We start from the raw sequence: 22,251 nt of genomic DNA, 5'->3' as shown, positions 1-22,251 counted from the left end.
TAGTCCTATTGACACGAGGGGCAGTATTTAATGTGTGTCTGCCTCACTTCTGAGTTTAGATCCAGGACTGAGGCAGAGAGAGCCTGGCTTACCCTCCAGTGTTCCATGTATGTGCAAACTGAGAATTAAACTCCATGTTTGATAGCTTTCATAATAGTTGTCCACAACAGCACACACGTGTTCGCCTGAATAGATTTTTATGTGCCTTGTGTTTGATGAGAAGAGAGTCAGCCTGGTATCTTGCTTTCTCCCCCGATGCCCCCAAAAGACTGAACACACCAACTTGCTTCAAGTGCTCCTCAGGGCCATGTTTCTGGACCCCTTTCCATTTGTTGAACCATCTCTAGTCCAGTGGTTCCTGATGCTGGCTGGCGTAGGATAAATCACCTGAGGAAGTTAAAGAAAAAAACCCCAAAACTGAGTCAGGACCCTGCTCCAAATCTCTGGCATGTGGCCTGAGCATGATTGTTTGTCAAAAGCTCTCTCAGTACATTTTAATCAGCAGCCAATATGGGAAAGCACTGCTCCAATTTGCTGCTAAAAAATTGAAGAATTAGTGGGGATGTTGGCAGGGCCCTCTGGAGCGAGGAAAAAGAATCGGTTCCTTCTAGCTAATGATTATTATCCAGAATTATCTGCGGCATGTTCCACACGATTTAGTAGGCCTCATCTCCAAGGGCAGCTGAATGCAAATGTCTCTCACTGTAGCATGAGATGTGAAGGTTCCCGAACAAAGCCATTTGCAGGGAAGGTGCAAAGTGGAGCCACTTCTTCCATGTAATCTGGCCATGCTTGTTGACTCCCCAGAATTCTCTCTGATCCTGAACACCGAAAATATAATTAAGACTGCTTTTGATTGGATGGTTTAAAATGTAAAACCAACACCACCCCCCTTCTTTCTCTGTCCTTTTACTTCCTCTGTGTTTTTGTGCCACCAGGTGTATTGCCCTTGGCAGTGAGGGCTGAGGAATGGTGTGGCTCAGTCCTCCTCATCTGCAGGTACTGAGGGACTCAGACAGAGGTGTTCCTCCGTGCTCCTTGTAAAGGGGGTGCAGTAGTGCTGCTGGGATCGCAAACATCTAGAGAGATGCCTGCGGCTTTGTTCTCCAGCTGCCACCTCAGCAGAAAGGGTAGTAAAATCTCAAAGTTATAAAGAGAAAAGGAGACTGTACATATTCTGCATCTGACAACTTCACATACAAAGTCACATGTCCACTCTTGACGGGACTCGAAAGGCAGAATCAAACATCACACGAGGCTCAGGAAGGTAGTTTTTCATCTACAAATGATTATAAATCACAACTAAATTTTTTAAAAAGAAAATTAGAGGTGCTATGAAGGGTCCTATGATAGGTAAGATATAGGTCTGGTTAATCTAACGGGCTCACAGGAAAGAGAGAGTGAGAGGGAAGGGACGAGATGGGGGAAGATGTGGATGAAGGAAGACTTTCGAATTCAAATTTGGAGAAGGGAGGTGAAAGGAGGAGGTGAGCAGAAACGTTTAAAAACTTCTATTTAGTTCTTTCCTCTTTTTTTTGTTATTTCTCTCATCTGCCTATTCACTCTTGGATATCGGGCTCAGAAAACTATCCTCCAAGGACGCTTAGATTAAACTGAACACTTTTTGAAGGTTTACTGGGTGCCAGACTCTAGTTTAAGAACTCTGCGTGTCTTTTACATTTCATTTAGATCTCTTAGCTCTGTGCGGTTGGGAATGGTACTCCCGTTTTGCAGAAGGAATGAGGAACAGTTGAGGAATTTCCTCCCAGATTATTCCACTGGAAGGTGAAGAATTCAAGCTCTCCGATATCAGCGTCAGGCATTTAACCACGAAGCCGCCCTGCTGAGGCTCCAGCTCCCCTGGCACGGTCCCCGGGAGGAACTCCCGAGTTCCCACGTGGCCAGCTGCATTTGGTCTTCGGAAAGGTGTCAGCACAACCACCGTGCTGGAGAGCGCCTCTCCCGAGGAATCAGGCCAGGCACGCGGCGACTCAGGACACTACCCGCGTCCCAGACCCCGCCGGGAGAAACCTGGCAAGTTCCAAGGGGTAGGTTTGCACCGCGGACATCTCTCGGGTGCGTTGCCACTGCAAATCTCTCTCTCAAGAGAGCCTGTTTAATTCTCACCGCGGCCCTACAAAGGGAGTTGTTTTGGCTCCGTTTCTTAGAAGAGGAAAGTGAGGCGTGCCCTGCCCAGCGGCCGCTACGTCGGCAGGTGGTGGAGCAGTAGGTGTCTGCTGCTCGTCCCAGAGATAATAAAATCTGCACGGATTTTGCCATTATTATGCAAAGCCGGAGGGGAGGCTCGGACCCTCCCTTGACCGAGCCCATCTGTCTCCGCGCGCCGCCCCCGGGGCACAGAAGCCGACAGCGAGCGGAGCAGAGTGGGTGGAAATCCGTCCCCGCCACTTGCCTCACCATCTCTCCGCTTCTTCACCGCCAGCGCCGAGGCCGACCTCCCTTGGCTTAAAAAAAAAAAACCCTACCGTACTCCCCCGTACCCTCCCGCCGCCCCAGGGAGCTGCATTAATATTAATCCCGATGCATAATTGAAGGCCGGAGATTTATTCCGGCCGAGGCTGGGGAGGGTGTGCAGCTCGGCCGTATTTCGGCCGCGGCCACTCATGTGTTTCGGCCGCTTGGGTTTCGCGCAGGCCTGGTACCCAGGACGTGGGAGAATGGGGTGGGTGTGCCGCCGGTGAGGATGAGCCTGGGAATGAAGTGAGCCCGAGCGGGTGTGCCAAGAAGTGAGGCGGGGTGCCGGGGGCTGCTCCAGGGAGGCAGGGACGGAGGGGCATCCCAGGTCTCCGCGACGTGGCCTGCGCTTTGCCCAGCGAGGAGTGACCCGGGGCTACGCGGGCTTGAGGGGAAACAATAGCGACTCCTTAGATCCTGGGCTCCTGCCACGGGCAGCCCGGGCTTTCCCGGGAGACCAGCCGGGCTTCTTTTCTTATTATGGCGAGAGGCTGGGGGCGGAGGGATGGCAGAGGAGGGACCGCGTCTGGAGACGGGGGGCGAGGGGGCGGCAGTTAAAGGAGTCTCCCGAGGCGGCGGCCCCGGTGATGTCAGCTCTCGACGAAAATAGAGAGGGATCGCCTGCAAATCCCCAGCTCCGGCGGGGCTAAACCTTGCAATCCCTCCCCGGCCGGCGCCGAGCCAGGGCGCAGGGGCCTCCACCGCCTCCCCTGGCGCGCACACACACACCGCACACGCGCGCACGCACGCACCCACTGCCTTGCACACCCACGGCACACACTCGCCGCCCTCCCCCCTGCCACCGTCCTCCGAGCCCGCGCTCCGCCACTCGGCGAGCCCCGCAGCAAACACAGGTAGCCGCGGCTGCACGCCGTCCAGCGCCCCCTCCTGCAGCCCGGGGGCGGCGCTCTCTCGGGGAAGCCACCCTCCAAGCACCCCCACCCCCTCGCCCTCCACCAGAGCACCCAGCCAAGCGACACCGAGGCCGGCGGAGGGAGCGCGGGACGCGCGCGGTAGAGAGCGGAGACGCGGCTTAGCGCCGGCTGGAGCCTCCTGCGCGCGTTGAGGCGCTAAAGGGCTTACCCAGGAGGCGGGTGGAAGGGCGGGGAGAGGCTCCCCCCTTAAATACCGCGCTCGGCTGCACTCGTGCGCTCACCCCGGCACCCGCTCACTCCTCGCCCGCAGCTGCCGGATTGTGCCGAAGAGGAGGGGGCGTTACCCCAGGACATGGCATCCTCGGAAGGGTGAGGGGGGCTTTGCTCGCTACCGGCAGGCAAGGGGATGGAGGGGCGCGCGCGCGGAGTGGTGGTTCCCTATCCCGGATGAGAACAGAGAGACGCTGGCGCCCGGCCTCCGAGACCGTGACGGAGCGATGGCTGGGCTGGGGGTGGGATGGTGGAGAGGATATTGATTTTCTTTCGCCAAGCTTGCTGCTTAACCCTTTGAAGATTCGAGAGACAGAGGATTGTTTCATTTTAATTAAAAAAGGTTTAGGTGGAGGCGTGCAAAAGAGTGACGAAGAATCCTCTTGAGGTTACTTTTGAGATTTGCAAACAATAAGGGATTGGGCACAGTAAGAGCGACAGACGCTGCCCAGGGAAGCAGCGCAAGAAGCTCGGCGCCGGCTGGAAGGTGGGGACCGGCCGGGAATGAATGAACTGGGACCCGGGCCGGGGCGGGGCGAAGCCCAGCGCGCGCAGCCTTGAATGTCGGATTTGCAGAGTCGCAGAGCAGATACCCGGCCTGCTCTGATCTCTCCTGGATGGCGGAATCTCCCTAGCCAGTTTGAAGGAAGCATGGAAAAGATTTGGGTGCTTCCCGAGAAGAGGCGGGAAAATAAGTGGCTTCGGGCAAGGACAGGAGGGACAAGAGAGGCAGGAGTGCCCAAATTCCAGCGTGGGGAGCGTTGATTTTCTCTGATTCTGCCCGCTGTCTTGGAGTTGTCTCCTGTCTCCTGAGGCAGCAGTTGGATGGAGAATGCTCCCGGTGATAATAAAGGCAGCATCTTTAGCAGGGGGAGATTTAGCTGCAAGAAACCCTTGAGTACTCCTATGTCAAAGGAAGGGTCCAAAACTAGGTCCCTGGATCACTATTTCCCAGGGAAGTCTCTCGGCTTGGTAGAGTTTGAGTAGGAATAAAAGGACTGGTTGGGGAGCTCGGCCCTTTGGGTCATTCACAAAAGTGCACTAGCCTCTTGCAAGGCATCACTGGATCCATATTAAGTGGCAAGCAAGTACCAGCGGCTCCTCTGAGCACCGGTGGAGCATCCTTGCTGCAGGAGCTTTCCAGGGCTTCTGTCTAACAAATTTTACCAACTCTGCAGGGCTGTTTTGGGAAATGGATCTCTAAGTAGGCATATAGAGCAGCCCCAAAGTTAGATCTCTAAACTTCAACCTCCAAGGAAGGACAAATATTTCTGAAACTGTCTGCTCTGTGTCCAGGAGAAGGAACCCATCTTTTTTCTGGCCCTGGAGTCCTTCTGGCCCCTGGAGTCCTTCCAAAGGCGATGGGGGAGGGCGGCTGGTATCTTGTGGTAGCATGAGACTTCTCCTCTCTTTTTGTCTTAACATTTCAGCTGTGTGGACCTTTTTGACTGTTTCTTCTCCAAACCAATGCTCCAGAAAGAGGTTTGTGTACAAGGAGGGCAGTACATTGTTCTAACACAGATCTCTAGAATTCAATATTAATATGCCTCATCCTCAGTGTCTTTTTGCCTGTTTAATTAGTCATTCATATTAGAAAAGATACAAAGGCAATACTGTCTGCTTTCAGGTCCCTTCTAGATTTGCCCCTGCTTGTAAGGGCTAGGTTGGACAACATCTGTGAACGAGATTGCTGATGGCAGTGTTTCAAGTCCTGCATCCCTATTTTGATGGCCAGATAGTAAAGGGAGAGGTTAAGACAACAAGAATCCCCCAATTAAGTGGTGTTTATCTCACCTTTGTCCTAAATGAGAGCTGCCAAATGATTTGACTCTGTAAGTATAGAGCAGAAGGGATTCACATTCTATTAGTAAGGTATTATGCATCTTGCTGTTGTCAAGAAAAGATTGGTCAAAGGCATTTGTATTTAGGGGAAGAACTGAGAAAATTTGAAAGACTGGGAAACAAATAGAGAAAGAACTCTGACCCATTATCATTTCAGAGCAGTACTGATGCGCAGGTGACACTCTCAGAAGCCCTGGTCTTTCCTTTTTTCTTCTCTTCCTTTCTTCCATCTTTTCACCAGGTGCATTGACTCAGTACTTGTTGGGTAGACCTCACGTGGTGGGCACTCTGGGTGTGTGGGGGCTCCAAAGATGTAAGACTTTGATTAGTAGATTGTCCATATGGTTTAGTGAGATTCTCTTGCCTCTTCTGATACCTTTAGTCAATTACCTTGTAAAGGGAGGTTCACAGAGAATCCGCAGACTGGTTGCCTTTGTTGGCCCCTGTCAAGCTGTTTCCTTGAAACATACATTGCTGAGAAGGAAACAAAAAATAGCAACAGAGTTTTATGCTTTCAATACATGTATTTTCCATTCGCTTGATCCCGAATGTTTGGGGAATGGAACTGTGTGGCAGACTGACCATTCCGGTCACCGTTTATCTGGTGATGTAGTTACAGTCAACAACACAGGCAGATGACTAGTTTTGAAAGAATTATTAGAAGCCATCGTGACATCTTCTGTTTGTTTAGCACTTCACTTTCAAGGCTCATTTGTGTCGTCATCACATTTGATTCTTCCAGTAACTGTGAAGTAGGCGGTCCAATGAGGATGAACTTGAAGGATAAAATGATATAGACTGTATAGTCATCTTTCTGGGAAGATTCCAGGACTTGACCCAACTTTGGAGTTACCATCTGGAAATATAAGTTATCATGGAAGAATGTGCTAGGCATGTCTGGCACAGGATATTACCAGCTTTCTTTTGAAACTTTGGCATATACTGTGCAAACTGCCTTTTGGAATATTCTTATTATCAGCCTCTGCATTTGATCATTGCCTTTGCAAAGCATATTCAAACGCTATCTGGTTATGTGAGGTTTCTGATTGTTTGGAATTGGGATCATTAGCATCCAGCTTCTAGAAGACTCTACGAGGACTCTTTGGTAGTTCCCAGACCCTGAGGGGTATTTTCCTGCAAAGCAGCATCTAATTTGATAGTTGAGGATTCTGTCTTTCTGAGTCCTCAGACATGGCTAAGAATTATGGTTTTGGTCCCTGATCCAAATTGGAAAGAGATTATTAGTATTAGGCTGGCTAGTGTCCAATATAGACTGAATTATGTTGGAGGACTCAGATGCGTAGTGGCAGGCATTTCACAAATACATTCTAGGGTTTGGAGACAGCTAGGTCACCAAGTATGTCAGGGACCCAAGGCAATCTGTCTTCTGATCGGCTCCCAGGAGCCAAGAGGTCAGAGCAAAAGCCAAGTGCAAGGGCTTGGGTTTCAATTTGACTTTGAAAGCCAGCAAAACAGAAAGCTGCTGACAGCAGAAGAAAAACCCAGCAAGAGGGACCACTGGATTTATTATTTCAAGCAAACAAAAGCAAAACATAACAATTGCCTTCTCCTGCCTCCCCTTGGGAGTGAAGTTGAGGTCAGCGGGAGGAAGAGCCCACAGAATAGACTTATTGAAAAGGCAACGGAGGGCATGGGTTTAGGGTCCAGAGGGGGTTGCATGTTGCCTGCCTCATGCAGTTTTAATTTCTCATTTTCAAGAATATAAAAATCAGCCTCCCTGGGTAAAATAAAGATGCATGAAACTCAAATGAGAAAGCCATTTCACGTTTACTAAGATCGCCTCTTGTGAGTGATTGAAAGCTTAATTCTCCTGAAACAGTTTCTAAAACCAAATGGAGCCTGTGACATGGAAAAAGCCAAGATGTTAAAAACCAGGAACAGTTCTGCCAGTCCGTATCCATGGCCACTTCTTTTCTTCTCTGATGCAACATAATTAGGGGCTGTCTCCCCTGGCTTTGGATTTAAGGGAATTGTCAAATAAGGAAAAGTCTTTAAGAGATGGCAGTGCTTGGGCTGCAGAAACAGGCAATATTTAACAGCAAGGTGTGATATTTCTGGGTCAGTGTGCCATAAATCATACAAATCCAGGAATGCAAAACTGACAGTTTGAAGCTCAACAAAGGTTGATTTCAGTGAAAATCTTGCCTCCCTACCCTCCTCCACGGCTGTATCACACAATGCCCAGATGTCTGGTTTTCCCCTCTTTTAAAGGCAAACTAAATTGTTTTTCATGCTGATTTTTCTCCCCTTGGGACTTGCTTCCCTCTTGGAACCAACTGCATCTCCTCATTTCAATCACTTGCTATAGTTATTTTAATCAAACCAGACACCGGTCATTTCAAATCTAGTAATAATAGGCAAAGGAGTCATTGTCAAGATGAAATTTTAGTTTTGTTTGCATTTTCAGAACTTGTCCTAGAAGTTTGAAAAAGCAAACAAATGCCACACACCGCCTTGCCTGCTCTCTTCTCTCCCATACCCTTAACAGCTTGTTGGGGGCCAGCAGAATGTTTCATAGCAAGGGTTTTAGGATCCAGATTACGGCAAATCTCTTTATTTACCAGATCGTGAGCTTGCTCTCTCTTCCCTCTGTCTGCCCCTCACCCCTCACCGCACCAAGCGGCCAAGTCCTTGGAGTGAATTAATTAAAGGAGTGTTTAAAAATATCTCATTGCTCCATCTCCACGTGCTCCATCATTGATTGGAGGCAGATGGGTTACAGATTTGTCAGTAGAATAGAAAAGGACCAGCATCTCGTTATAAATCTGTCTGGTTGGCATCAGATGATGGCAGAAAAGACAATAGGCCAGCAATATGAAAGGGGAATAAAGGCAGGGATAGATTCTTAAACTTCGAAAAAGGATACCTCATTTTCTTAGTGCTTGTTTTTGTTTGTTTGTTTTTTAATTTAAATGTTGTTTTCCAATGGTATTGATATTGATTTACTTATCTTTCATTCGTGGATCTATTTAATTTCTCATGGCTGTCTGTTGAACGGCCGTCTGATGTTCTTGGCAGTCTCAGCAGCTGCTTCGGATTATGGACTCATTGAGCAGGGGCTGTCCTTTAAAAATGGAATGAACTCTATTTTGGCGGCTGGATTTGTCTGTCTGGGTCCCAGTAGAATAGGTGGTGGTCTGTGTTAAAGACCTTGGATGAAGTCTCTGGGGGCAAGGAGAGAGACAACCCCCCCACCCCCTTATACAGCCTGTATATTAGAGGCTTCATTTAAACCAAGAGGACTTTCTTCTGTTACATTTCGTCAGGAGTGCCATCTGTCACTCGGTCTTTGTAATCTGGCATGGACCTTCCCATCACGTGCCCCTGCCATCCCGGCTTCCCAGACCCTGTGCTTGAAGGATCCCGGAGATGTTGGCCAAGGTGAAAGTGGAGTGGAGGCCTGTCTGCCTCCCAAGCTCTGCTCTTCCCATAGCAGCAGATTCAGGGTATCGGATGCCTGTGGACCGTAGGTGGCCCACAGACATACATGTTTTGGGTCACACAGGGTTCTGAAAACCTTTGAATAGTTTGCTTAGACTTAACAATGTTTCACCTAAAAAAAACAATGTTGATTCTGGTTTCTCCCAAATGTTGGGAAATCTGATAATGAAGGACCAGCCCTTTGTCTTGGTATCATTTATTGAAATGCTTAACAGCCCTACAGTTGTTTAAGCACTTTGCATGTATTAATTGATTTAATCCCCACAACAATGTGATTCAAAAGGACTATTATTATCCCCATTTTGCAGGTGTGAAAACTGAGGCATAGAAAGATTAAGCAACTTGCTGTTGGTTTTACAGCTAGTGAGTGGCAAAGCCAGGTTTTAAACCCCGACAGCCTGGCTCTGGAACCCATGACTCTAACCACTAGGCTACACTGCTTGGTCCCACAGGGGTGGAGGGTGGGAAGAGTCAGCTGGGGATGAAGAGTGGCTGTCCCCTGAGACAGGGCATGTGCTTTCCAGGTTGGACACAGTCTTTTCTGAGACCAGTTGCTCATGTTACCTGCTTGACCCCTTAGCCCTCTAAGGCAGCCACTGAGAGAATGAGAGCTTGGATTCCCTGTTCTCAGGGTATGCCAGTGTCTAGCAGTTGTGGCTACTTTTTCTTGTTAACCCCTTCAAAACACTCTCTTCTTCTTATTTCCTTTAACTTTGTTCTTAATGAAGAGTTCCTTTGTAATTATAGGCTGTCTGGACACCAATGGCTTTGTCTTATCAGATGCAGTGCTTTGAGACAGCCCAGTGCACGGCCACAAGGGTTCAATCCTTTGGAATATCGAGTCTTGAGAATTCACTTCTTAGTGGAAAATGTAGTGGAGCATTTAGCAGGCCCTGGAATTTATTCTTTCTTATGTGATTTTTAAGCATGGCTGGTTAGGGCTGTGACTTCACTTACCCATTTCCTAAAACAGCTACTTTTCTTATCTCTTTAGGAGTGTGGCTGATGTCCTTGGTTTGTTTGTTTCTTTTTTTTTGTTTTGGAACACATGCAGACAGTGATGACTGGGGATGCCTTTTAAATTGAGGAAGAATCATTCAGAGAGTGTGTGTGTTCGGTCAATCGGTCGTGTCCAGCTCTTTGCGACCCTATGGGGTGTAGCCTGCCGTGCTCCTCTGTCTGTGGGGTTCTCCAGGCAAAAATACTACAGTGGGTTGCCATGCCCTCCTCCAGGGGATCTTCCTGATCCAGGGATCGAACCTGTGTCTCGCTGCATTGGCAGGAGTCTTCTTTTACCACCACTGAGCCACCTGGGAAGACCCTCAGAGAATGTATTTCTGTGCATTTTTAAGAGTGGCACAGTTTGCTGATTGTCCAGTAGGTGGCAGTAAATGTCAGTACTTTGTCCAGACTGGCTGTTTGACTCCCTTTGGTCCTTAGGGAATCTCAATTCCCACAGCATCCCATTCTCTTTTGATTAAAAAATGTCTCCACCAAATATATTTTTTTGGTATTTGTGAGATGATTCTTATATGTGTGTATGTGCTCAGTCATGTCCAACTCTTTTGCGACCCCTTCGACTGTAGCCCACCAGGCTCTTCTGCCCATGGAATTTTCCAGACAAGAATACTGGAGAGGGTTGCCATTCCTTTCACCAAGGAATAGTCTCAACACAGGGATCGAACCCTTGTCTCTTGCATCTTCTGCATTGGCTTACCACTAGCACCACTTGGGAAGCCCTGTTTATAGATATCACCATAAACAAATACAAATAGGACCATTTGTTTGAATTTGGAATTCCAAGTCTATGTGACTATACATATATGATTTCATTAAGTCCTTGAAAAACTCTTATTAAATATTATGCTCATTTTGCAGATGGGGAAACAGAGATATTTTGCTTTTACGCTGTAATTGGGTACCTGATTTTTGTCATCTACTTCTACTGTGTTCCATAGTATCCACATTTTGCAATTAATTCACATTTCTTTAAAATTTCACAAGCTTTGAAACAGTACAAGGCATGACCACATGGCTATAGTCCTTTGTTCATTTGTTTGGTTTTGCTCTAATCATTTTGATCAAAGGAAGCAAGATAGCCAAGTGTCCTTGCAAGAAGAGATAGTCAAGAATTTAAGAGGCAATGCACAAGAAGGACAGCAATGGTGACAAAAAGAAGTGAACTTATCTTTGAATGGAGGTGTGACATTCAGAAGAAAATACTGCCATTGAAACAAAGTGGGAATAAGGTTAGGCGGCTGAGAATGATGGTTGGGCCTGAGCTTGTAGACGTTAATCTAGAGAATTTCAAATAGAAGAAGCGATTACAGTGCACGAAGGAAGATAAGGTAAAAGAAACCAGATAAAAGAAGAAAAGCATTCTTCTCAATTAGGTATCAGGCAAAATTGTATTTTTGTTTGTAGACCAAATTATAGTTTTGTTTTTATGTCTTGTATTTAGTTGCTCAGTCATGTTTGACTGTTTGCAACCCCATGGATTGTAGCCTGCTAGGCTCTTCTGCCCATGGAATTTTCCAGTAAAGAATACTGGAATGGATTGCCATTTCTTCTGCCAGGGGATCTTCCCAACCTGGGTATCAAACCCTTGTCTCCCACATCTCCTGCACTGGCAGGCGAATTCTTTATCACTGAGTGATCTGGGAAGCTCTTGTTTTTAATCTCAGTCTTCCATGTAAAAGGACGGCTATGATCTGATAACCAGCTTTGTTAGAGAAGTAGACCAAAGGCCATGTGAACAAAGCAAAATTGGGTTAATATGTCTAGAAGTGAAATGGATGAATATCAACTGACAACACTTAGACATGCTAAAGGGAATGATGATTTCTGGGTGATGGGTTCAGCTGTTACTTTTTATACTTCAATGCAACATAGGGTCTCAAAAGTGTCAAAAGTAAATATTGGACTAATTTCTAAGAAGAGAATAGAGTGTAATGAAATTATAGACTGAATCTGTTCCCCTAGTGTTTTCCTGGGATTCAAAGTCATCAATCAGCAGACATTAGTAAAACCATCATAGCGTAGAAGCAATGCAGGGATCATTGATTTTTCCATCCTGATTAATTGCTAACATTTCAATGAAGAACTAATCACTTGCAGGCATTTCTCTCTTAGTCTGAGAAGATTCAAATTTGGAGTCTTTTCAAGACATTAATACCTTGAGGTTGAGGACCTGTTGCTGTTCTCTCCTGGAAAATACTTTGGGATGGAGACTTGTGTGCAGGAAATTTATTGAGGGAACCTCTCAGAATAAATCCTTGTGGAAGAGAGAAGGGAGCAAGCGTGAGCAGAGGGAGAAGCTGAAATAGTCCGACAAAGTGCCTGTCCCATTCTTCAGGAGGTCCTGGTGCAGAAAGGTCCTGCGTGGACAGGAAGGAGACCTCTACCACCACATCAGTCCGCCCCTGGATTGGGTTGTGCTCGGCAGTGGGCCTGGCCCTGGGTGAAGACACAGCAAGGCCTTAGACAGGAATAGAGTTGGTAAGTGTTGTCACTTATCAGCATCCCAGCAGCTGGGGGGATAAATGCCTCAGTCCTGAAGCTGAGGGCATGGAGGTCAGAGGAACTCACCACAGCATCCACGGTTAGCTCCAAATTCAAATGTTTGAGAGAGGCTCCGTTGCTTTCCATCTGAATATCCAGGCTCCACAAAACTGTCATCTGTAATAAAATACTGTCCCTTAAAAGGAGGGTGCCGTTGGGCGACAGGGAGGCAGGTGGATTCTGGTGGGCAAGGCTGGGGAGAATTAGCAGGCATCACTGCCTCGGTTATAGTTGTGACCCACACAGCCCCCAAAGACGGAGGACCTAACCCTTCGCATCACTCAGACCTTCCAAAGGTATCTGGTCCGACAGGAGGCTGGTTATCTCAAATTGATGCCCAAGAAAGGGAAACCAGTTCTAGTGAATGGAAGGGGCCAGAAAGATCAACAGATAAATATCCCAGGAACCAGAGTCTAGCTGTTACTGATATTTCCAGCATTCACAGCAGCTGTTTCTATACTCCTGCTAGTGTTGTTTCTCATGGAGTCCTTGCCTTGGGAAAGGGGAGGCAGTGAACTGGGTCATCCCTTTCTGGAATATCCACTGCCTTGTTCTGTTGATTCAAGAAGTCATGCATTCTGTCAACCTCTGGCCCAAAGTGCTTGTATGTTGACTTTTCTCTGCTCTGTTCCCTTGGTAAATATTCAGATGTGTTCAGAGACGAAAGAGCACTTTTGTATGTAATCCAAGGCCTTGCAAATTATACCTCTGTGGGTATTTCCACTTGTTTTCTCACAGCAGGTGAGACCTGGTCTGCTTTGAGACTAGGACATTGGTTATCAATGTGTTTGTGTTTTTATTAGCATGACAACTCAATTCAAATGGCTCAATTATAGAGTAACAGAAGGTAAAGCAACCAACATTGAAAGCTTCCTTTCCTTATCTGTTTCTAAGAGTTATACATCTCTTGTTTACAATGGCAGATAGATATTGTGTATGTTTCCAGCAAATGCGTAAGGCAACACTGATTGTTTTCAATCTATATTTAGAAACTACATTTTGCACATGGACTATATCAGCTGAATAAAGGGGTGTGAAGAATTCACTGTCCACTGTCAAATAGATTATGTTAAACAGTTAAAAGGAAAACTTTTTGTCCTCTGGGTCGGTGGCTCTTTTCCCATAATGAAAAATGTGGCCTTATTAAAAAACAAATAAAAAAACCCCAAACTTCTAACACTACAGAGTAGCATAAAGACACAAAAATTTGTCTCTCAGCCCAATCCTGTTCTCCAAAAATACTCACTTTTTTGGGTCTGTCTTTTGAGACCCACATCAATGTAAACATCCAATTCTTAATATACAAATTGCGTTATCCTATCCAGGTTTCTTCAACTTACTTTTCACTTCATACCTCTAATTATATATCCATGTGATATATATATAATATATATATAATCTGTATATCTGGTAATAGCCCGCTGTCCACTGTGTGGTTATATAATAATTGATTTAAGCAGTCCTTGATTGATAGATATTTAGGTCATCTCCAAGTCTTTGTTATTATAATTATTATAACAATTTTGAGTGAAATATGAGTTGGAAGAAGAGAATGAGGCAGGACCACTGAGATCGGTTAGAAGATGACATCTGGGTGGAAAAGACTGGCCTATATTAGGTTATAGAGATACATACGCATTGCCAGATTCCAAGGATATTTAGAAGGACTCAGTGACCAAGCACGTGCAGTGAGCTGAGGAAAGAATCCTAGGGAGCGCTCATGTGCCTCAGTTCAGCTCAGTCGCTCAGTCGTGTCCGACTCTCTGTGACCCCATGGACTGCAGCACGCCAGGCCTCCCTGTCCATCACCAACTCCTGGAGTTTACTCAAACTCAGTTCCATTGAGTCGGTGATGCCATCCAACCATCTCATCCTCTGTTGTCCCCTTCTCTTCCTGCCTTCAATCTTTCCCAGCATCAGGGTCTTTTCAAATGAGTCAGTTCTTCGCATCAGGTGGCCAAAGTATTGGAGTTTCAGCTTCAGCGTCAGTCCTTCCAATGAGTATTCAGGACTGATTTCCTTTAGGGTGAACTGGTTGGATCTCCTTGCAGTCCGAGGGACTCTCAAGAGTCTTCTCCAACACCACAGTTCAAAAGCATCAACTCTTCGGCGCTCAGCTTTCTTTATAGTCCAACTGTCACATCTCATGTGTCTAGATGGACACAAGTGCTTTAGGGTACTTAGGATGTTGAGAAGTAAGGAGGGGAATCAGGAGAGAATTAAGGGTCCTGGAGTGGCTGACACTGCTTCATGCTACAGTGACATCAAATAATGTAAGTCCTGAAAAGGGATCATTTTCAAGGCAGTTGCTGAGCAGAGCTAGAGTCAGCAAGATAATGGCTACTGTTGGCATGTTATTGTGAGCTGGGAATGGCTGGAGAGAAAGTGAATGTAATTTGTTTTTTCAAGAGTGGTCATCAAGGGGAGGATGCGAGAGCAGGGCTACATTTTGGTTTACTTGCTTTAGTGTCAGGATGGGTGTGAGGTAAGCGTGCTCAAAAGGTTGGCTAAGTGATGCTGAGGTCTTGAGTACCCTTTGTGGGAGAAGCTGATGAAGAAAAGGAGTAGAACCAGAGGGCAATTCATCACTTGGTCTGGAGGTTCCTGCAGGAGGGGCAGGGCAGCGCTCTGAGTACTTGGTCAGAGCTTCCTGCAGTCTTCCTGCTTCATCCCACGATGCAGGGAAGAGCTCACAGCAGAGGGCGAGGAAAAGCTCACATGCCTAGACTGCTAGACCCATGCAGACCCTGGTGCTAGACCAGGGTGCTAGACTGCTAGGCCCTGATGACCCTTTGAGTGACAGAGGGGGCAGCTGGCTGGAGTCGGATATATTTTAGTAGTGATTGTTATTTACTTTTTTGTTTCACTGTCCATAGCCTTTCTAAGTCTCCCTAGCTGGATCTCTTCTATTTTCCTTCCTAATCCTTCATTTGTGCTCTTGTGTAGCTCCTAAAACTTCCTCGGACTCATTCTCGATCCCCATTCTCTTGGCTCTGCATTCTCTTTGAATCCCTTCTTGGGCACTTGCATACCACATGTATACTGATAACTACCAAGTGTGTGTTTCTATCTCAGACCTTTCCTCCAAGCTCCAGTTTCCTATATCCTTCACCCTAATGGACATCTCCATTTGGGCAATGCACACACATCTCAAAATGACCGACAGTGGAACTGTTGGTTATTTTCCCTGCAGACTCACCCCTACTCCTTCCCAAGTTTCTCTAGAGAGTCAAAGCTAGAAAGGTAAGTATTGGCCCTGTTTTTTTCTCTTCCATCAGTCCCAACCTACAAGCTTTCTCAGTTCCATCTCCAAAATGTACCTAAGTCTGGCCTTTTCTCTCCGTGGTCATGCTTTATGCTAGCCCAGGTAAGTCATCTCTCCAGTGGAAGCTCCCCAATCTCCTAACTTTCATTTCCTCAAACACCCTCCAGTCTTGCCCACCTTAGGGCCCATTCCCTTTGTCTGGACCACTTCCTACCCTCCACATACCCCCATTCTCCACTTGGCCGTCACCCTCTTAGCGGAAACATCCTTTAGTGCTTAGCTGGAGCAGCGTTTCCCAGAGAGCTCTTCTCTCATCCCGCCATGGAAAGTAGGTCTCCCATTCTCAGTCCTACATCATTCCTCCTTTTCTCCCTTCTTCATAGCATCAGTTACAATTTTATTTATCTTCTTATGTCTGTCTACCTCCATCACCAGAATGTAAGCACTCTGATGGCTGGTTCATCATGGCATCTCCCAGGATCCTAACGCTGTGCACTCAATACACATTTATTAATTGAATATTCACCCACCGCAGCCTGGGGATGTAGGGAAGTCTTCTCTAGAGAGATGACATTTGGGCTGGGCCTTTTCCAGGAACTTGGTCCCCATCACATTTACTACAGAGCTTCATTATCACAGGAGTGTGCCGACTGTTTTCTTGTCTGTCTGAGCCATCACAATCCTGAGATCTCTCTAAGGATGAGGACTACATTCATTTCTTTGTGCCCCAACTTATCATTATCACAATGCATGTTGGTGTAACTGAATTGTCCGATTTGGGAAGGAGACATGCAAGGGCATAGAGAGGATGGTTTTAAGGGAGGAAAAGCACCAAAGTTGAAAAAAAAAACAACAACAACAAACCCTGCTCTTTTGCTTGTTAGGACAAGTCCTCCTTTTTAGGTCCTGGCGGTCAGTTGAACTTCTCTGCCGAGCAGTCAATAACCAGTCTTCTCACTGCAAAGGTTGACAGGGTTCAAGTAGGTTACAAGAATAATTGGGCAGCAGCTCATCTTGTGAAGCCAAAAATGTATTTGTCATAGTCAATTATGTTCCCATGCTGTTGTCTGGGAAAGATTACAAACTCCTGTAGCTTCTGTTATTTTAAAATGCAATAAAATGGAATCAGATAAGAGTTTTTGAGTCCATTCCCCCGTCTTCCCCCTGTCTTTCCCAAGACTTCTGGCTTTCTCTGAGTGATGTCTTTCTGTTCCTTTTCCTCTTTCCTTCTGAAAGAAAACAAGGAGAAGTTAGCATTCATTTGATATTCAAAGAAGGATTTAAGTTAAAAATGATGTGTAAATTACATCAGTGAATAAATCCAGGGCTCAACAGTACAATTGCTTGTGAAACTGGTCTAGAAAAAGGTCCCAGTAGCTGACAACTTCGTTGTTAATATCGATGCTTTTTAACTTTTAAAGAGATTCTGAATGTATTTAATCATTCCCAATAGAGTTCTCTTCTTTGACTTCCTATTGTGGTTGGAAAAGGAAGAGCCCTGGGTCTAAAAATAAATACATCTTGCTGTTGGTATATGTTTTCTGGTAATGTTGCAGGAAGGGGGACCCCTTCCAGGGCCTGAAACGGGGCTCTTGTCTGACACTCGGAAATGAATTGTCCGAGGAGACACATGTACTGACAAAGCAAGAGATTTTATTGGGAAAGGGCACCCGGGCGGAGAGCAGCAGGGTAAGGGAACCCAGGAGAACTGCTCTGCCACATGGCTCGCAGTCTCGGGTTTTATGGTGATGGGATTAGTTTCCAGGTTGTCTTTAGCCAATCATTCTGACTCAGAGTTCTTCCTGATGGTGCACGCCTTGTTCAGCCAAGATGGATGCCAGAGAGAAGGATTCTGGGAGGTGGTCGGACATGTGGGATCTCCTTTTGACCTTTCCCAAACTCTTCCGGTTGGTGGAGGCTTATTAGTTCCGTGTTCCTTACCAAAACCTCCTGTCGTAAAACAACTCTTGCAAATGGTTACTACGGTGCCTGGCCAGGGTGGGCAGTTTCAATCAGTGTGCTTCCCCTAACAGTAATGTAAAGAAAAGTGTGCGATATTCCTATATTTCTTGAAGTGAAGTTCTTTGCTGGAGTTTTCTAGGGCTGGGACGGACATGTCGAGGGCTGTTTTTTGTGTCCTGGTGGGATAAGAAAATAAAAACTCTGCTCGCTCGGCATGCTCTTTTCTCCATCCTCAGGGAGAATTCTGTGATGGGATGAAGGGCCCGTTTATGGAACCCCTTCCTGAGCCTTATGAGAAAGTCTTCAGCTGGAACCACCCTCATCATCCTTAATAGCGAATGCTAGATTCTTCCTAGATTCAGAGCCGGGGCAGTCAGACTGCTGTTTTTGAGTTGAAAGTAGAATCAAAGTAGAGATGCTGTGTTTTCTAGACTCCTCTGACATAGAAGTCGTTGTTAGCTGGAGCACCCACGGATCATGTTTTTACTTTCGTTGCTTTTGCTCTCCCTCTGAAGACTCTCAGTGGGTTTCCAGGATAGTAAGCTGCAGATCTCCACACACAATTCCTACGTATAAGTAATGTTCAGCAAGCAGAAAAATCTACCCGGTTCGCCCAGAAGGGAGCGCTGTGGGGCCTCCTGCAGGCCAGCTGCAGGGCAAGGGTGGTTTTCCTGCTGCCCTGAATCAAGAGCCAGAAGGCACTACCTCCCTCCCCAGGCCAGCACCAGCTGTTGTCACGGTTTTTGAGAAGGGAAGCCCTACCGCTTTGACTGTTTATATTCCAAGTGACCTGGGATTGTTAAAATACCTGGAGACCAGAGCTCTGGAGCACAAGGCTATACCTGGGACAACAGGACTGAGGTTGAGAACAAGTTGACAGCCGTCACCATTGACCGTCTGGTCCTGGGTCGTCATCCTAGTCCTCCTGGCTTCTCCCTGAAAGTCACCAGTGGGCTTCGAACAAGATTTGCTGGTTCCAGAGCCTGGGTAGGTCCAATCCAGTTTGGTCGGGTTCTTGGCAGACTTTTTAAAACTGAAGGGTCAATCATGGGGAGGAAGAGAAGGTTTGTAATGAGAGAGGAAAAAGACGAGGGATTGAGAAGTACGTTTTGAAAGGACTGGAAAGGCCCCAGAATAAACATGGCAAGAGTGGAAGCGTGAAAGCAGATATTCCTCTCTCCCAAATGACTAACCAGCCACCCCAGAAGTCCAGCTTGTGTTCCAACCCAACTGGAAGCAGGAAATAGAATTCAAACAGGTGCGAAAGTGCTGTGTTTTTGTTGCTGGGCTCACTCCCTTAGGAGGAGACCATAGAGGAAGGAGGAGGGCCTTGTGTCCATATGCTGGTTGAAAGAGGACGTTGCTCTCCACCTTTGAGCTAAGCTGCCAGGCCAGTCAGCAAGATGCAGGTCCTCCTGAGTTTTCAAGCAGCAGGAAAATCAGGCTTCTGCACAGCTGTGAGTTTAGCATCTGGTCAAGGGGGCATTTAAAATTAACTTTTGAGTTTCTCATGTCATAGACTCATAAGGTATTTATAGAATATATACATGAAAACAGTCAAAAAGATCACTGGGGGGTGAGCTTTACTGCAAGAATTTCTGAGTCCTCCTTCGAGAGGTTCTTAGATTATTTGAGTTTATTGATTATAAACATAGAAACGCAGGAAAGCAGAGCTGACCTCCCGGGCATGGGATGGGCAGTAGCACAGGGCTCAGAAGGGACCTGTCCTTGGTTTAATGCTCTGTAGTCACGTTCTTTAAATCCTTAATAACAGAGTCCTGGGGTTTTAATTTTTGCACTAAGCCCCGCAAATCACATGGCCAGTCCCGCAGGGAAGCCACGCAGAAACAGGCCTACATGGAATACTGCTGTTCATGGTGGCAGTGACCATGAAGAGGATGATAACCTTGAGAATATCTGATCTCTTGCAGTGCCCTAGACTGTTTCATAATGAGATACTTGGCATAAAACAGCTTCTGGGACTAGCGTTGTAGTGGTTGGAAGGATTTTCTGTTGCACGGCTTACTAATAGTAAAACTCCAGGGAAGTTAACTAGCCTCTCTGAGACTCAGTTTATTTATCTGTTAAATGGGGACAATATCACCCACCCAATAGGGTTTGGAAAGGATTAAGGCAGAATGTGAACCTGGGACATGGAGGACACCGTGTAATGATGATTGTTTTTCTATATCTTGGAATAGCCTTTACTGTGTTGCTTTAAGCCTGCTGAACCTAGGTGGGGTTATCTGTCAATCTCCCTACTTTGCAAGTTAGGTTGCCAATACTCGTACGCACGGGTGTGTGTTTGCCAATTCTTTCTTGAGGACCATAGGTGATAAGATTAGAAAGTTGGTCCTAGACTTCTTTGATCTTATGGTGGTATTTGCACTAGTGATGGTTTGTTTGAAAGTTTTTCTCTTTTTGTGCTTTTAACCCTTGAACTATTTTTACTCATAACACACCTGACTCAAAACACGTGGTGCCCTTTCTACCACACTGTCCGATACCAGCTGGGTGTCATACCATTCAATTCAGTTCTAACACCATCTACCTGGGAGTTAGCATCCGATTCTGTAAGTTAAGAGCTCAGTCCCACGAGGCTGCCCCACTGCAGATGCTGGTTGAAAGCCCAGGTTGTATTTTGATTGACAGGCTGGACATTCAGGGGGTTCCCATTACCCACTCCTCAGGTTTGCTAATGTGTTAGAATGACCCACAGAACTCAGGGAAACACTTTAGTTTAGTTATGTTTCCAGAAAGTGAAAGTCGCTCAGTCGTGTCCAACTCTTTGTGACCCCATGGACTATACAGTCCATGGAATTCTCCAGGCCAGAATACTGGAGTGGGTAGCCTTTCCCTTCTCCAGGGGATCTTCCCGACCCAGGGCTCGAACTGGGGTCTCCTGTGTTGCAGGCGGATTCTTTACCAGCTGTGCTACCAGGGAAGCCCCCTATGGGTCCAAGTTTATTGTAAAGGATACAACTCAAGAATAGCCAATGGAAGAGATGCTAGGCAAGGTATGGAAAAGGGAGTCTGGTCCCCTCTCTGGGCACACCTTGATGTGTTTACATCCTGGTAGCTCTAGAAGCTTCCTTTGGAGATTTCTATGGGAGTTTCATGGTGTTGGCATGATTGATGACATCACCGGCCATTGGTTACTAACTCAATCTCCAGCTTCTTTCTCCTCCCCCCAGGGTCCGGGTGGGAGGAGGGGCTGAAGTTTCCAACCCTCTAATGCTTTGGTCTTACTGGTGACAGCCACCAGCCTGAAGCTGTATTTTTGCAGATGGAAAGAACTAAGTATCCTTTCTACGCTGCATAGGAATAGATGATTGAACAAGCTGCGTCCAACTGCAAGGCATCATCTACATGCAGGCGTTGAGCCTCAGCTCTGCTTCTCCTGTTCTTAACCTTCTTGTCTCAAGACCCAACCCTGACCCCAAGCCGGGCCACCTCCCTGCCTCCAGCTGTGGTCATCTGGATTTTGTGCCCCAAGTCTAAGAAGGTGACATCTACCTAACAACCAAATAGGAAGAATCATCCTATTTGTCTTTATTATCTGGGCAGGTCAAAATTAAGGTGTCAGGACCAAGTCATTCAGAGTTCTTGCTTTCCTTTCCTATGTGACCTGGGAGATGTCTGTGGGGAGCTGAGTCTGTTGGACAGCTCTCGACTTCCTTAAGGATGAAGGGGGTCCACGTGGGAGGACGGGAGATCAGGGAGCAGGGGGAGTAGTATGGCCATGCTCAAGGTCTGCATGGGTGGAATTGCTCCTTCCAAGCTAGAAAGAGGAGGTGCAGCTGAAAATTTCTATTTTGCAAGTAACTTGCAGGCTGATCACCCAATAAACTCACAAATGGAGTCTCTCAGCTGTTGGCCCAGCCGTGGGCAGCCTCTGCAGGCCAGTGTCCTTCCTTCTTATCCAGGAGGCTCTGAATGGCCTCTCTTCTCATCTCACGTGTTTCACAGCCCAGTGGAGCTGAGTAGGAGGCTAAGCTTCTGCTGCTTAGGGTAAGACTCTGCCTTTATTTAGATCTCTTAAGATTAGGTAACTCACATCATCTCCCTGAGGTAGAGGAAGGGGCATTGCCTTTTATTACCCTACAAACAGTGGACCCCAAATATCTATTTCAGCAGGCTTTACTTAACTCAGTGTGGAGGTGCTGTGAACTTAATATCCTCTGGACGACTCACCCAGAGTAGCACTTCAAGTTTGGGCTGTGTTTCCTTAGCCAAACTCGGATCTTATTTCTGTTCCCCCCTCTTCAAAAGAGAGAGCGGTCAGGGCATGCGAACTTGCCTTGGCAAGGAATGCTGAATTGGCTTCTGTGTCACGATAAGGATAATAAGGTGTTTCTTGTTGTTGTCACCATGGACTCAGAATGTTCCAGAACATTTGGCTCAGCGCCCTCATTAGCCAGAGGTCCACAGTCCAAATGAGCGGAGAGACCTGGGTTTTAGTCCTTGCTCTGCTACTGGCTTCTGGACCAGAAATCGGTCCATTAGATCTCATAATACCCTGAGTACTGTGAGTTTGAA

General features: G+C 46.8%; 1 protein-coding gene and 1 long non-coding RNA gene across 4 annotated transcripts in view; one reads left to right on the top strand and one right to left on the bottom strand.

Moving 5' to 3' along the window:
- The first annotated feature begins 3,423 nt into the window (after positions 1 to 3,423).
- SLC1A2 (solute carrier family 1 member 2) overlaps positions 3,424 to 22,251 on the top strand; it is a 150,164-nt gene continuing 131,336 nt past the window's right edge. For 2 of the 3 annotated variants that reach the window (XM_081544845.1, XM_081544846.1), the window contains exon 1: positions 3,424 to 3,719. In XM_081544845.1, the coding sequence (XP_081400971.1) occupies positions 3,703 to 3,719 (17 nt within the window). In that variant the 5' untranslated portion in view covers positions 3,424 to 3,702. Of the gene's footprint in view, positions 3,720 to 17,673; positions 18,700 to 22,251 lie in introns of those variants that run through there. The other variant, XR_014069583.1, reaches the window with a different exon arrangement.
- Positions 16,763 to 18,642, bottom strand: LOC145527230 (uncharacterized). Its single transcript, XR_014069584.1, has 2 exons — positions 18,555 to 18,642; positions 16,763 to 16,979 (listed from the first exon to the last, which is right to left on the bottom strand). It is a non-coding gene; the product is annotated as an uncharacterized LOC145527230 (long non-coding RNA).

This window comes from Giraffa tippelskirchi, chromosome 11, assembly GCF_054371585.1.
Source record: "Giraffa tippelskirchi isolate mGirTip1 chromosome 11, T2T-mGirTip1v1.2.pri, whole genome shotgun sequence".
Classification (NCBI taxonomy): Eukaryota; Metazoa; Chordata; class Mammalia; order Artiodactyla; family Giraffidae; genus Giraffa; species Giraffa tippelskirchi.
The sequence above is the reverse complement of the archived record's forward strand: the minus strand, read 5'-3'. Positions and strand labels throughout refer to the sequence as shown.